Here is a 16,001-nt window from a genome sequence, read left to right on the forward strand (position 1 = left end):
GCGCGCGCGGATTCGCCTATGCATTCGCACGAGCAATAATGCGACGGATCAGCAGGATGGCAGGAGCGCGTGCCCGGTCCAGTGCGCGCTGCTGAGGGTGACCCATCATCGGGAACTATGTTGCTTCCTTCAAACACCGCATCCCTGCGCCTGTGGCCCGCATACCCCCGCTGAAGCTCGAGTATGCCATCATCTCGCTCCTGTTACTGGAAGCTCCACACATGCGTGCAGAATGTATTTCAACAGACGGTCGAAGAAGATCCACAGCGAGGGAGGTAAGCATGACATAATCTGCCGACATAGGCGACATATATCGGAACTGTTGACGCGTGTGTTTTCTTTGGTGCTATGTTGTATGTTTTCGAATGTTAATTTATGTGTAAATTATTCGTTATTATAGCATTTATACACACTATTAATTATATATACACGCATTAGGACATGTTGTGACCAGCATCAGTTATCCTCCACCTGTCCCGTTTGGTGACCTGTCATTTTCGCTGTGTAAACAGATGGGTTACCAGGGTGATGTTCTGTTTCCTACCAGTTGGCGGAGGTGATAGCTTGGGTCAGCTGTTCTTCTGAGATAAACTGTGATGCGGCTTCAATTAATCTTATCCAGATCTGCATAGACCTTTGAGAGAGAAACTCCCTTAGTAGTGGTTATTTAGCTCATCACGTGACTATTTAAAGCGCTCTAACTTTGTAAGCTCATAGATAGGTCTGCCTCACCTGTTGAGGTTATGTGTGTCTGGTTTAAGTATGTACCTTTTTATTAATTACTTTACATTTAAGTAAAATATGTGACCCTGGACCACAAAACCAGCCATAAGGGTCACTTTTTTGAATAAATAAGCTTTTTTTTTTCTGAATAAATAAGCTTTCTATTGATGTATGGTTTGTTAAGATGATGGCTGAGATACAACTATTTGAAAATCTGGAATCTGAGGGTGCAACAAAATAAAAATATTGAGAATTCGCCTTTAAAGTTGTCCAAATGAAGTCCTTAGCAATGCATATCCACTCAGAAAAATACATTTTTTATATATTTACGGTAGGAAATTTAAAAAATATCTTCATGGAACATGATCTCTATTTAATATCGTAATGATTTTTGGCATAAAAGAAAAATCGATAATTATGACCCATGCAATGTCTTGTTGGCTATTGCTACAAATATACTCGTACGACTTATGACTGGTTTTGTGGTCCAGATAATGGTTATGTGACCACATATAAGAAAATATAATTTATATTGGATGCTGTCATATAGCAGGCACAGACTGTAGTTATATTTATTGAAGGCTTATCTTTAAATATTAGCCTATATTTGTTATTTGAAGTATTCTGACACTAGCAAATCTTAGTCACTCAATTTCATTACAAATCTTTAAATAAATAAAAGCATTTTTTAACATTTCTTTATATTATGCAATGTAAAAAAGTCAGCCACTAAAAATAAAAAAACAAAAACACAAAAATCACTAAGATCCATTTGAATTTATATTATTAATAAAAATACTGAGTTTAAACTCTGAAAAGTCTTGAATAGTATAAAAATTCGCACAATTACAAAGAAGAATTATGAAAACTTTTTTAAAGCAATATTCCTAAAAAACCTTCCTGAATATTATTTAAATATATATTTTTTTATTTTAGCAATTAGGTCCTTTTTATGCAAGAATGCTTGCAATAGGGTTCAAAATGCATGCAATATAAGGTTAAAAAAAAAAGACTGCATTGTTATTTTAGTTGATTTTAGCATTTAGGTCTGTTTTATGCAAGAAAGCATTGCTTTCCAAATGCATGCAGTGTAGGGTTAAAATCAAAAGACTGCAAACCACTGAGAGAAAATTACTTGGGCTACTGCATCAGTGCAGTCTGTTCTGAATGAAAATGAGCCACTGAGACAATTATTATTATTACCAATCTAACTAAAAGCTTATATATCATTCTTCAGACATCAACTGCTTGTCACATTTCAATGTACTTAATGCACCAAACAGGGGCCAAGAGTACATCTCAAGTCCATGGCTCTTGAGATTTGAACGTTGGTGGCAGGTTTGAGAGATTGCAGAGTGTTTTGGCAGCAGATCTTTTCCAGCATGTCTTTATGCGGCAGAGCTTTGTGGTGTGATGACACAGAGGGTGGAGTTTTTTTTTTTTTTTTGACTGTCTGACACATATACATTGTGGATTACATTGAATGGTTGTTCAGAGTGTTTGTTTGGCCTGCACCCAGCGTGTTCCAGAATTAACATTCAGGGGACATATTGTTGGGAACCTAATTTGCAATTCTGTGAAACGGTACATGTGACTCTGGGTTGTTGTCGTATTGTTTGGAAACCGTTCATTAAAGTTGCATTTGGACTTTTTCTGAAAATCTTTAATCTGTCTTATTTATTATATGCCTTGAAGAATTATCTTTCAGAAGATATACATAAAAGAAGGCCGTTTGCTGTAATTGTAAGTAGAAAGGTCAGTAATCCACTCAGTTCTGCTCACCTCAACAGATGACTGACAGCTGTTTTCTGATGACTTTGCTCTCCATATGCTCAGTTGGGAAATGGGACGATTGAAAACTATATCAGCACAAAAAAGCATGCCCAATCAAGTGTATAGTGTGATGTTGTTTAAACAGAATTTGATAATTCTCTATTAATTGCACAAATAATGTGGTTTGTCAAATTGCTGCATATCAGTTTAAAGGCCACATGGGGGCAGCATCTAAACGTGGCACTCATAGTCCATGGCATAGGTAGGAAACTGATTGCTGTTACTTTAATTGAATGCTTAAATTATAGAGCGTAAATAAATACTGAAGTAAAAAGAAACATTAAGATAATTTTCTTTGTATATTTAAACAATAAATACATATACATCATATTAAACTTATTGAATGCAGATGACAGCGTTTATATTTACATCAAATTACAAAACTTTACATGAAATAAATACACAGCTTTCTTCACAATGCAAGTCAATAAAAATACAATTAATAAAAAAATTAAATGTAAAAATAAAATTCATATGTAAATGTAAGTTTATTTTGGCATATTTGTTTCTCTATTATTATTATTATTAGTGGCCTGTTGACATTCATCGGTAATGTTACGAATAACTGGGCTTAATAAAAAACGGATTACAATAAACAGTAAGTAACAGCCTGTAATTACACTCATGCTATATATATATATATATATATATATATATATATATATACAGAACACATGAAACGATTACATAGAGCTTAGCACAATTTATTGCTTACATCGTTCATTGCTTTATGTACTAAACATTAGCATTCCATTAGTATAACATTTCTTTTTTTAAAGATTTTTTTTTTTTTTTGAATTTTTGCCTTTATTTCATAGTATAGCTTGTGTGTAACCATTCCATATCAGATTAAAATAATGTTTTGTAAATTAGCCATCTACATCATGCAGATTTAGCAGAGTATAGTGCAAATATGTATAGAAAAATAACAATTATCTATAAAGAACAATGCTGTCAACTTTTTAACCATTTAACCTTTTTTTAATTAACTTAATTAACCTTAGAAAGTCTGCTCACCCAGATAATAATAAATCCAGTCTGAATAATACTTTTGACTGTTGCATTAAGCACTACAGTAGCCTTATGCTTTTAGTCTATTTCTTGAATATTATGCCCAACAAAATGAACTGAAAGGAGGAGTCAGCATATATTTAACAAAGCTGTGCCCTTTTATTTCATGTAGCAGAGTGGTTTATCATGTTAGAGAGTGAAAATGAATTTGTTTTGTGTTATGTAATGTGGGATATTATTAGCATATATTGATATATAATTTAGGGTAATTTAAGGTAAAGATTTTATCCAACAGCATTTTTGTATATAACCAACCAAGTTTACAAGAAACTTTTTGACATGCCAAGAGGCCCTTTACACCAGTGTTTCCCAACCCTTTTTTTCAGTCACGGCACCCTACACTATTCTAACAGTAGCAGGGCTATTCAGGTAAGAAATATTATAGAAACTGAACTGAAGTAATTAAATGTTACCTTTGATAGTCTTCATTGTAAAAATTAAATACAGAAGTTACAAAATGTATTCAATCAAGAGCAATGAATGATTTGATGATGACTTTGTCTTTTGTTGTTTGATTAACATTAAAAACGTGTTTATTAGGCTGCTGTCACTTTAAGACCTGACGCATGGCTCCAATACACTGTTACGTTTTCTTTCTGAACTGTTTACGTTCACTTAGGACATAACCAATTGTGTTTATGTGAATACTCTGCAAGATGGACATTGTGACAATATTTTTGTGTGTATTTGACCATTTAAGCCGCAAAAAAGAAATCAGTTTGGTACTCGCGAGCTGTTTGAGAGGCGGCTTTGGATGTAAGCACAGGAATTAAAATTATGCACAACCCCTGCAATCCCACGCTCAAATTTAGACCAACCTGCATTTTTATTATGAATTTGTGTGTGTGTTAGCCTATTTGTTGTTATTGGAGACATCAGAGATTGATGGTATATATTAAAAATGTTTGAAGTATTTTTTACACAGCACCCCTGCTCTCGCCAGACGGCACCCCGGTTGGGAAACACTGCTTTACACTATAAAGAGCTATTTCTATTAAGAAAGAGTTCTTTTGCGTAGTAACACTTGTATCGAGCACCATTTCTAATCCCTAAAAGCACATATTTAAGAGTGTTTTGCTCTACGGTCTTACTGATTTGATATCTTGTGTTGTTTCTTTCTTATGGCAACGCACCTCCAGAACAGTTAGTGTTGACCCCTCTTAGCCAGGACTCCCCCCTCCGGCAGGACCAGCCCGTGGGCTCCAACATGTGCTCCCATCTGACAGACAGGTTTGAGAAAAGTGAGTGCCCACCCCCAAGCGGGCCGCTGCCTCCCGCTACTGCTTTGAGCCTCACGGGTGCATGAAGCCACCCCTTCCTTCAGCCCACACTGCATGGATAGACTAATAAAGCTAACGTTCTCTGCACATTCATCACATGCACTGGGTCATTCCTACAGTTTGGTGAATTTTGGACTGAGCAGATTTGTTGAAAGCTTTTTAATAATTCAATTATTTTTTTATTAGTTTTATCAGAGGGAGAAAATGTGTGTATATCAGAAAAACACACTGGCTAACCTAATAAACCTGACCAAATATTTCATATGTGATCTAGGAAATTTGTGGACATTTCAGCTAATGAAGTCCATACTAGCTAGGAAAGCCCAACATGCTTGCAGAAGATGGCATTTATCAAATCTATTTTAAAAAAAAAAACATATTCATGTCCAGTATAAATTAACACAACAGAGCGGGACATGTTATGTTTTATGCTTTTAGATAAGTATTCTAAAAATGAAGTAGAGACAATTTTATGACTTGGGCTGCGTTTACTGTAACTCCACTTTTAGACATACACTCGCAAACTTCCCTAAATACTTCCCCTTAGATGAAATCCCCGCCGCCATTTTGAAGTGCGTTCAACCAAAGTCCATTTAAGGCAAGTCATTTCACTCGGCGGCCATCTTTGAAACATCTCAGGTAGCTATTTCAGTTATGCAAATACAGCTACTATCTCTTTGAATGAGGAAACATCAAATTCTCCAAAGCTATTCGCCAAGCTTACGATAGGCCTTTATCACACTTCCGCATTCGAATAGCGGAAGCTTCAAATAGGAGCGTAAAAAAAACTGCATCGCTGGCTGTGCACGGGATTGTAAAATTCAACACAGATACTTCTTCTAAAGATGCCAACCATTTACTATCATTAACTGAGTATTGTGAAACAGAGAAAAATGGTGTCAAGATATTCTGACGTATATTTCGTGATTTAAAGGGGAGCGCGCACAGCTAACTATGCGTACGCGCAATACTAAAGAGTCTGATCACTCTTTAAAGGTGCAATGTGTAAAATATGGGAGGATCTATTGACAGAAATGCAATATAATATACATAACTATGTTTTCAGTGGTATATAAAGACCTTACATAATGAACCGTTATGTTTTTATTACCTTAGAATGAGCCATTTCTATACACCGCGGGTCCCCCCTCCATGTCAAGTCGCCATTATGTGCCGGCATGTTTCTACAGCAGCCCTAAACGGACAAACACTCTACAGAGCGTGTTTCATCACTGTTGTTCTTCTAAATCGTTCGTGTCTTTAGGGGCAGCTTGCATCGTCACTACGTTGAATATGCACGAAGTAGTAGAAGCAGTAGTCGTCTGGTTTATTAGAAGCAGAGACTGTTCTTTGTTAGAGGAAGAAACCTCATTGCTTCACACAAGCTACTCTCTGCTCTATCAGACGATGACATGTCGGCCAGACGGCCACCATAGCTTCTCTAAAAGAGAGGGGTGTGCGCCGTTAGTTGCAGTTTGCAACCTCACCACTAGATGCCGCTAAAATGTACACACTGCACCTTTAACTGCAAGAATACAATACAAACAACATATCACATTAAAAAGCATTAGAATTAGACAAATCTTAAAATATTAGTTAGGACTAAAGTCTTTTGGGGGATTAAATTGTATTATTGTATTAAACAATATTTTTTGCATTTATGATGCAATCATCAATCATTAGATCAAATTGAAGTTGTTTAAATAAAGGAATATTTCCAGCCCATGGACGATTATTCAAAAATAACTGGTTTGATCATCTTAAACGCGTCATATCCTCCGTGTTTGAGTGCAATAATTGGATAGCATTACACTGTAGACAAAAAGGGGCAGTTAATCATAATAAATATAATGCAAATATAAACAAAATAGTATTAAAAATGAAATTAGTCCAATGATTCCTCTGACAGTAACTTGAGCAGCTTGTTGCTCTTCATTAATCTTGCATAATGTACAACATTATCTGAGCAGAAACGATTGTCAGCGCTACCTGTGTTGCCAGTCATAACATTAATGACTGGCAATGGCAACACGGGTAGCGCTGACAATCGTTTCTGCTCAGATAATGTTGTACATTATGCAAGATTAATGAAAGATTAAAATGAAAGATCACATACATAGTAGGGTATCATGTAAGTCTAAGTAAACAGTAAGTTTTAAATATTGATGTTTATTGTTAAGTTCAACTAAATTAGTTTAATTTTCTTCTTAAAACTGGCGTCTGTCCATTGACAATAATGCAGGCGGAAATTCTTTTACGCTTCTAATCCGAGCCGGATGTGACGACATGTGGTCACATGATAAAGGCCTATTAAATTTCATATTTGATATCACCAGTGAAATCTGACAACAAGTGTCTCGTAAATTTTGTTCTAAATGCTCAAATCATGACAAAAAACTGCATTTTTCAGGCTGGACCAGCCAATGCGCATGTGCAGTCATCTTTATCTTTAGTTTCTATAGCAACCGGAGCTTTTAAGGTGACTCAATGAAGGCGGGAATTATTCATAGTAATACGAGCACATCGTCTTTGTATATCTAAATAATACTTTGTTATTGGAGTTGCTTTCCTTCCAAGGAAATGTTGTCACTTCTAGGAAGTCATGTTAGGGTATGTGCTGTGTATCAGGGTGGACTGGAATGGTTTTACACATTAAATAAATATGTATCACAGCGAATTTGTACATGTATACTAATGCTCAAAATTGCTAGTTTAGAAATATACACTGCCTGGCCAAAAAAAAAAAGGCGCTGTTTGGATTTTAATAGGCAAATACTTAAGAGTCTATCCGAGATCTCAACCAAAAATTGATGCACCTTTTGATGGAAAAACATCACAACATTTTTTTCCATCAATTTTTGGTCAAGATCTTGACAATGCAAGAGGTGCACACTCTGTAAAGTCTATTCCAGCACATCCCAAAGACTTCCAATGAAATTATGGTCTGGACTCAGAGGTGCCAATTCATGTGTGAAAATGATTCTTCATGCTCCCTCTCAAACATTTTTTTCACAATTTGAGCCTGATGAATCTTGACATTGTCATCTTGGAATATGGCCATGATGTGTCTTCGTACATGGTTTAAGAAATTAAAAGCTACACACTCCATCTTTTAGGGTTAAAAGAACCGTTGACGAACATATAACATGCTAAAAACATAATAATCACTGTAATAATGATTCATTCATAGACTCTTAAGTATTTGCCTATTAAAATCCAATCAGACACTTTTTTTTTTGGCCAGGCAGTGTATATGTAACCTTTATTTCAAAATAATTGGGGACATGGGAATTATTTGTTTTGTCAAGTGCTTCAAAAAGTTAGGTACTTAAGTACTAATCATTCTATGCATGGAAAACCACATAGCATTTTATGTAAAATATGTATTGTTTCATGAGGACATAAAACTACATTAACCAAACTGTAAGAATGACCTTACACAGACATGGCATGCATCGAGGGATGCACCAAAATGCATGCATGCATTACAGAAATAACAGTCCTTTTGGTGTTGATGCTAGTTAGTAAGCCAGGGGTTAGACTATGACGCTTGCATGGCTTGTGCACGAGGTTGCGGGTGGCTGACGTGCCTGGTGGTGTAAGTGAACAATCTCACCTGCGCTCCGGGATAAACCCCGGTCAGGATTAGATACAGGTGAAGTTGCAGAGCCGACAGAAAGAGGATTACCTTCCCTGGTCACTGTGCCTGTAAGAGGCTTTCATTCCTCATTCACCCTTTTCCATCGCTTATATAGCGACCCAGGCTACGAGCGCATCCCCCGTTCCCCTTGGGGGCCACCAGGACCTGCGGGTCACCTTGGCTACAGGATCAACATGTCACGCCGAGGGCGCAACAGGTCTAAGCGGAGCTCTGTAGGTAAAGGGTTTCCGGACTTTTGGTGGAGCGGCCACACGTGAGCATGTGGGAGCTAGGGATGGGCGGATCGATCCTGAAATATTGATACTTCTGATACTGATGCCACATTTAAGAGTGATCCACATAACATCATTCCTCAGTGGTTTATTTGAATGCTTTTATTATTTAATTAGAATGACATTTAATATGCATCATTAGGTTTAAAGGGAACTTATAGCAGATAGTGTAGCTTATCTCAACATGAGCAGAATGTGGTCACAGCAGGGTCATTCTCAAAAATTTTTAATTTTCCAACTTTTGTTTATTTTCCAAAAATACTGAATTCAAGTTTTGAATTCAGTTCAGTTCATTTTTCTCCCATAAAAGTTGATGGTAAGTATTTATTAACAAAAAACTTTTTTCTGCTCTTTAATAATATTTTTTGGTCGAGCACCCATCTTAGAGAAAATTTTTGCCGATGATGTGCGTGCTTTTTTCCGGATTTTGCTAAGTATTTATTAACAACTCGACATTATTACTATTCATAAAGGCAGCCTGAATTTTATGCTTTATTTTAGTGTATTTCACACATTAAGTACATTTTCTATAGGTGTCAATGTCATCTCAAAATTCTAATCAGACTATAATACATAAATTTACATTTTATATAAAAATAATCAATATTTTTTTTTCTATGACCATCTTTCACAGAAACATTAAACAATGTAAAACCAATAATGTTTTAATGTACTAATTTGAAAAAGAATAGTAAATGAATTAATCACCATGTACACATGTGAACAGCCTGTGAACTTTGACCTTGGAAGTACTTTTACACAAATTTTTGTATTTTTAAAAAACGTTTTAAAATTGAGAACACCAAAAAAAAAAAAAAAAAAAGCATTTTAAATGATATATTATTAATTATGTATTTTATGTTTTTCTTTGCAAATTTTTACCCAGTAACCTAGGAAAACAAAATGATTCATACATGCAGACACTTAATACACTTATATAAATAAATAAGTCAATTTTATAGTATTTAATAAACATAAAATTATGCCTTTTAGATATAGTCTCTTTGAAATCTTTTTTATGATTGAAAAGTCAATGGACAGAGTTGTCACCATAATTTGATAATGACCCAGAGACAGCAATGCTTGCTATTAACGTAATTAAAATCATAATTACCCTCGGAAATCACAAAAACTTTACATTTATTAGAGGTATCGGCAATGATATGTTTAAATACTTGTCATAATTGAATAAATAACTATTCGCCCATCCCTAGTGCGACTGTATCTGTATGCAGTTTGCAAATGAAGAGCCTCCTTGAGCATGTAATATTTTCTGTCTTTGGATTTTGTTGGGTTGTCTGTATGACCTCTGTACCTCTATAATGATTTGCTGGTTCACTGTCCTCTTGAACCCATTGCAGTGCCATTGTGTTGCCGTAGCAGAAAATTCTAGACAATAGAGGAATTTGACACCCATTTGAACAGCATGACCATAGTCTGACTAATCAGAGAAGTATAATACAGATGGAGAGATGTGCAGTGATATTGCATGGAATAAGAGAGGCCCGCTGAATGAATGCATGCGGTATAAGAGAATGCGGTGGGTAAAGTGAGCACGGTTACAAAGGCTTAGGGATGAATAATGCAACCCTGGGCTATTCATAATTTAAAAGCATGCTGCTTTTTAGTGGTGAAAAGCTGGCGGATGGCCAAATCACCACACTCACCCCACACTGTGCTTGGGGTCAAACTCAGTGATAGGTTAAGACATGACTAATCAAATGCACAGATGTAATTGACATGTCATTTTTACATGCTTTAAACCTTTTATGATCTCTTATGTTGTTATTTATGTTAAATATGTATTTATTTATATTATAAATGTATAACACTTATATGTATATATATAATATATATATATGTATGTGTGTGTGTGTGTGTGTAAATTAAGTAAAGTAAATGATTGTAAATTAAATTAATATTGTAGAAAAAATTAAAATAGGCTTAAGTTTTTGTTAGAATATCTTTTTATTTTTTAGAAATCAAGTGTTCAGACATGTTTTGAGCTGAAATGTTGTGCCATGCTTTTCTTTATCAATTGTTGACAGTGTTTGGGTGTGATTTAGTCACACAAAAATGGAACAATTATTATTTCTTTCTTGGTCTTTATCTGAGGGCAAAAGTCAGTGCAGCTCTTAGGTTCCCAGTTTTATCAGCACATGTTGGGCAACTTGTGAATAGAGTGCTTGTTGATAATCTTAACCAGAGTTATTTGTCCAGTCTATGTACTGCACATCATTTACCAGTATGTTGCTGATTCCACAATTCCAAGTCTCTGCCGGTCTGGCCATTTGTGAATAACCAAAGCTGAAAATAATTTAAGCCGCATCTTATGGGCCTTCAGTCAATCATTACGATTGAATGGCTGAGTTGGGGATTGGAAGAATAAGTAGAGGAAAGAGAAAATGAAAGTATGAGAGAAAGAGAGTGGTTATTCAGAGGAGCAGGATATGTGATGCATGATAAAAAAGTGGGCCATACCTGATTCTTTGGCCCTAACTTCTATGGTCCAAGTTGCTTTGTATGTTTATTTTGTGAGGCAGGTCTGGAAACATGACAGCAGTTGTTCTCAACTGGTGGGTCACAGAAGAGATGCTAAATGCAAATAATAATGCTAAATGCTTTATAGTGTTTTAGTGCAAAATCTTATGGATAATAATACAATATTTGGCCCAGTGTCGTGTTAATAATACTGCATTATTGGATCTGTGCAGATAATTTTAATAATTGTAATATTAATACATTTCATGTTTGATTTTAAGGATTTTTTTTTTTTTAATTTTGTATAAACGGTACTTGATGTCCAATGTAAAATCTGGATCCTGAAGCAGAACCAGTTGAGAGCCACTGTAGTTTAAACTATACCCACTGGCTCACTGCTGTAGTTCGTTGCAATTAAGTCTGAAGTCACCTTGAAATACATTAGCCATAATTTATGACTCCATAAAAACACATTTAAGGGCCAATGTCTTCTGCACTAAAATATATGACAACATACATAATTACAAGTTCACACAATTCTCAGTTAGTGGCAAGATAGTTATCAGTGGTCAAGCTGGCCTTTGACACCAAAGAGATGGGTGCTGCTTGCTATATTTACACCCAGCACCTCGTAACTTAAGATCATGTATTTACAAGCAAGAGAACTAAGCAGAATGCAGACTCTGAAAGCAAACGGATCTGATGGAGATACAGCCCTTACTATGTTCATGTGGGTATGTTTTAGCTGATTCTTCTAGTTTATGTGTTTTCATGACTGACTAGTAGATAAAGGATCAGATATGGTCCAAGAGGTGGCATGGTTGTGTCTATATAGGGGGAAAAGTCTAGCAAGATTCTCACACAATTAATTAAATTAATAATAATAATAATTATATATATAATATATATATATATATATATATACACTTTCAACTTTGCTTAAATCTCTTTCTATGAATTGTATAATTATATTGATTAACCTTTACATTTGTTCCCCTATCCACATTTACATCTGACAACTGTCTTATGCAAATAAATAAAATAACTTTATAAAAACACCGCAAAATTAATGTTTATTCATTTTTAAAAAAAATAATATCATTATTTTGTTAACGTCAAAATCTGTAAGTCAAACCTTTTGAAGCTTTATGGTATTTTATGGTACATATGGTATATGTGGCCCATTGCATGTTAATAATTCATAAATCCCACAGTATTCCAATGAGTGGTCTATAAATATGTTTTTTAAATACATATTCTTTAACCTTTATTTGGTCCCCCCATCCCCATTTGTTTTAATCTTTGTTAGCCGTCTTAACCATTTAAATCTTCCTATTACTTTTTTACTGACCTAATATTGGCAATTTGACCTTCAAACACCAACCCTTTGAGAAACAACATGGTATATTTGTGGCTTCAGGTGAAATTTCCATCAGGGAGGAGCAAATGAACAGGAAGTTGAGCACGTTTAGTGCCTTTCTATCCATATTGTGGACACAGACCGGTGTGGCCCTCGAGCAGTGCCTGCGCCTTTAAATGTAAGATTTTTGTGTTGTCTGACTGCGGGTAACGTAATGCTGTAGTTAGACGCGGACAGAGAAAGCGCGCTGTCTGGAGGGAAACCATCTTCTGTCACTGCAAAGACACAACGGAGTGGAGCCTTATAAAGACATCCAGAGATTGCCCGAGGCGGCCCAAATGACACGGTGGGAGAGGGTTTGGGGCTTGTCTGTTAGAGAGGCTGACTGGAATGGGAGAAGTGACGCGTGTAGTCCATCTCTCCACGCCCGCTTTCGATCATGCAGCAGCTGGGTAAACTCTCCTGTCACATCCAGACAGAGCTGTTATTTACTGAGCGTACATTATTTATTATGTGCGGAAAATAATCATTTGGCAGTGGTCTGTGATGCTGCAAAATTTGAGAGGGAATCGCAGCGTTCACCGTACGAGTGGCTGTGTCTCAAAACCCCACGCGACGCGCCGCAATCGCTTCTACACTGGCTGGACGCATCGAAGCCCTACGTCATCGCATAAGGTTGACCTCACGGACCAATCAGCTGTAAGCTCGAGGCTACTCTGAAAAAATAACATTATTTATATCGATTCAGTTATATATATTTAAATTTATTTCATTAATTTTAAAATTAGATATTATTTAATTTACACATGGTTTGAAATGATATAGCCTATTATTTAATAAAAAATATATTTATTATAAATCAAATATTATGACTGATGTAACGTTAGTTTATATTTTTACTTGTAAAATCATTTTATTTCATTCGGATGGAGAAAATGTTGAGCAGCTCTGCAGCGCATCAAAAAAAAAACGGCTACGCAACGCTTTAAGTGTAGATAGCTGCATTGATTATAATGGGAGAGATTTTACGCGTCGTGACTCTCCTACATGTTCGAATCAGGCGCGTATGGTGCCTAAAATGCTGTCTAGGAAGGCAGCTCGTTAGGTTTTAAGACACAGCCATTGTCTCATTGCTTTTCGTTTCAGCGCATCGTGAATACAGGTGTTTCCACGGAATAAAGAGGCTTTTATAAAGATAAACAAATGCACAAGGTTTCCTACAAAGGTGTTTGCTGCGCCATTGTGCTCCCATCAGCACATTCTATACAGGGGGTCCCGTGGGCGTTCGCTTATGCTGTATTGGTGACGGAGCTTTTGCTCGTGGATGATGAGGACGATGAGGATGAGGATGAGGATGGGGGGAAATGAAGGGAACGGGGAGGGCGGTGCACAGAGGGAAACGTCATTGACACCAGGGGCGGCTTGCATCAGCACACAGTAGTAGTGTTAGTGGCCAGCGCGCTGAACTGTAAACCACATTTCTATGTCTCTTATTCTTCCCGTCTTCTTCCACGCACACTCACGCTAGCCTCGCCTCTCTCTCATCACTCAAACGGTGCAGGACCCGCGTGCTCGGCCGCCGGCTACCGCAAGGCAGAGGATGAGATGTCCGGAACCACATCACAGGCGGACCCGATAGATGCCACAGCGCGGATTGTTCTGCTCAACCGAGCCCAGACCACCAAATTTTGTGACAACCATGTCAGGTGAGTCCATTCAAGTCTTCATTGTACGGAACAGGAAAAGGTTACATTGTAGTTTGAATTTATTCTTGCTTGTTTTGTTCTACTCTTAGTGTATTCTTTGTTTAAAGTGTGCACATGAACAAGTCTCCATTATCATTATTGTGGTCTTTTTGTGGCTGTAAATTAGCCATGTTAAAGATGCTGCAAACAATTAAATCTTTGTTGTAGTGCTCTATTGTTGTCTTTTTTAGATGAAATGGAAAATACTTAGTTTTTTTTCTTTGTTGTTAGTCTAATATAAATGCAAAGGACCAGCATTTAACTTGCACTATCAACAAGAAAACAATAATACAATATTTTTGCTTAGTTTTTTTATTTTTTTATTTGCACAAACGTTCAAAAGTTTGGGGTCAGTAATGTTTTAATGATTTTGAAAAAAGTCTCTTCTGCTGACCAAGGCTCCATTTATTTGGAAAAAAATAAATAAATACAGTAATATTGTGAAATATTATTACAATTTAAAAGAACTCTTTTCTATTTGAATATGTTTTAAAATGTAATTTATTCCTGTGATGGCAAAGCTGAATTTTCAGCATCGTTACTCCAGTCTTCAGTGTCACATGATCCTTCGGAAATTATTCTAATATGCTGATTTGCTGCTCAAGAAACATTTCTAATTATTATCAATGTTGATAAAGGTTGTGCTGCTAAATATTTTTGTGGAAACTGTGATATATATTGTTTTTCAAGATTCTTGTATGAGTTGAAAAGAACAGCATACTGTATATTTTAAATAGAAATCAAGTAACAAGTTACTTTAGGTCAATTTAATTCATCCTTTCTGAATAAAAGTATTAAATTCTTTTATTTAAAAAACAGGAAAAAAAAGGTACTGACCCCAAAACTTTTGAACAGTAGTGTATATACTGTTTATATCAGTGGTTCTCAACTGGTTTGGTCATGGAACCCACATTTTTTAGGAATGAGACACCACCGTCATTTAAAAATATTAAAAATAACATAAAGTGAAAATAAAGTGGCATTTTAGGGTTATGGAAACAACCGTTACCATTGTAAATACGCAATACTAATATAAACTGTTAGTGAAGCATATGGAAACTGCTTTTTCTGAGGTGAGACTTTTTATTTTGTAACAAGTTACGAAAATAGTGTTAGAATAATGACACTGACATATAGCCTGACAACATCTCATCTGACAGCAGATACTGAATCAGGACAACGCGTTTTTCTCAGGCACTCTTTACCTAAACTGTGTCTGACAGAAATGTCAACAGCTTTCACGCGTGTCTTTCAAAATAAAAGCCTTGCATCAGAAAAACATAGAATTATGTTTGTTGCTGTTTCTTTGCACACTCTGCGGCCCAATGAAAACTTTAGCCTGTCCATTTTCATCAGTTTCTCATTCAGGCTGATTTGCGCACTTCAAGAGAGGGCAATATCCCATTGACAGCCAGTCAGCAATGCAGATGCATTGCCTCCTCCTGTTTTTCCTATATTTCGCAGTCTCCCTCAACTTTTTGTTTTTAACTGTTATTTTTTAATTAAGTATTGAATTAAACACATTTTATTTGATGCCTCACCAACAACACAGTTGTTCCAACATTTTATGGTCCA

The 16,001-nt window shown here is 36.0% G+C and overlaps 1 protein-coding gene across 7 annotated transcripts in view; it reads left to right on the top strand.

The window, feature by feature from the left end:
* Positions 1-29: 29 nt before the first annotated feature.
* Positions 30-16,001, top strand: part of atp8a2 (ATPase phospholipid transporting 8A2) — a 65,874-nt gene continuing 49,902 nt past the window's right edge. Inside the window, exons 1-3 of one of the 7 annotated variants that reach the window (XM_051882021.1) lie at positions 30-275; positions 4,767-4,868; positions 14,210-14,387. In XM_051882021.1, coding sequence (XP_051737981.1) covers positions 233-275; positions 4,767-4,868; positions 14,210-14,387 — 323 coding nt within the window. In that variant the 5' untranslated portion in view covers positions 30-232. Of the gene's footprint in view, positions 276-4,766; positions 4,869-12,740; positions 12,860-12,879; positions 13,134-14,209; positions 14,388-16,001 lie in introns of those variants that run through there. The other 6 variants (XM_051882022.1, XM_051882023.1, XM_051882024.1 and 3 more) reach the window with 6 other exon arrangements.

This window comes from Ctenopharyngodon idella, chromosome 23, assembly GCF_019924925.1.
Source record: "Ctenopharyngodon idella isolate HZGC_01 chromosome 23, HZGC01, whole genome shotgun sequence".
Taxonomy (NCBI): domain Eukaryota; kingdom Metazoa; phylum Chordata; class Actinopteri; order Cypriniformes; family Xenocyprididae; genus Ctenopharyngodon; species Ctenopharyngodon idella.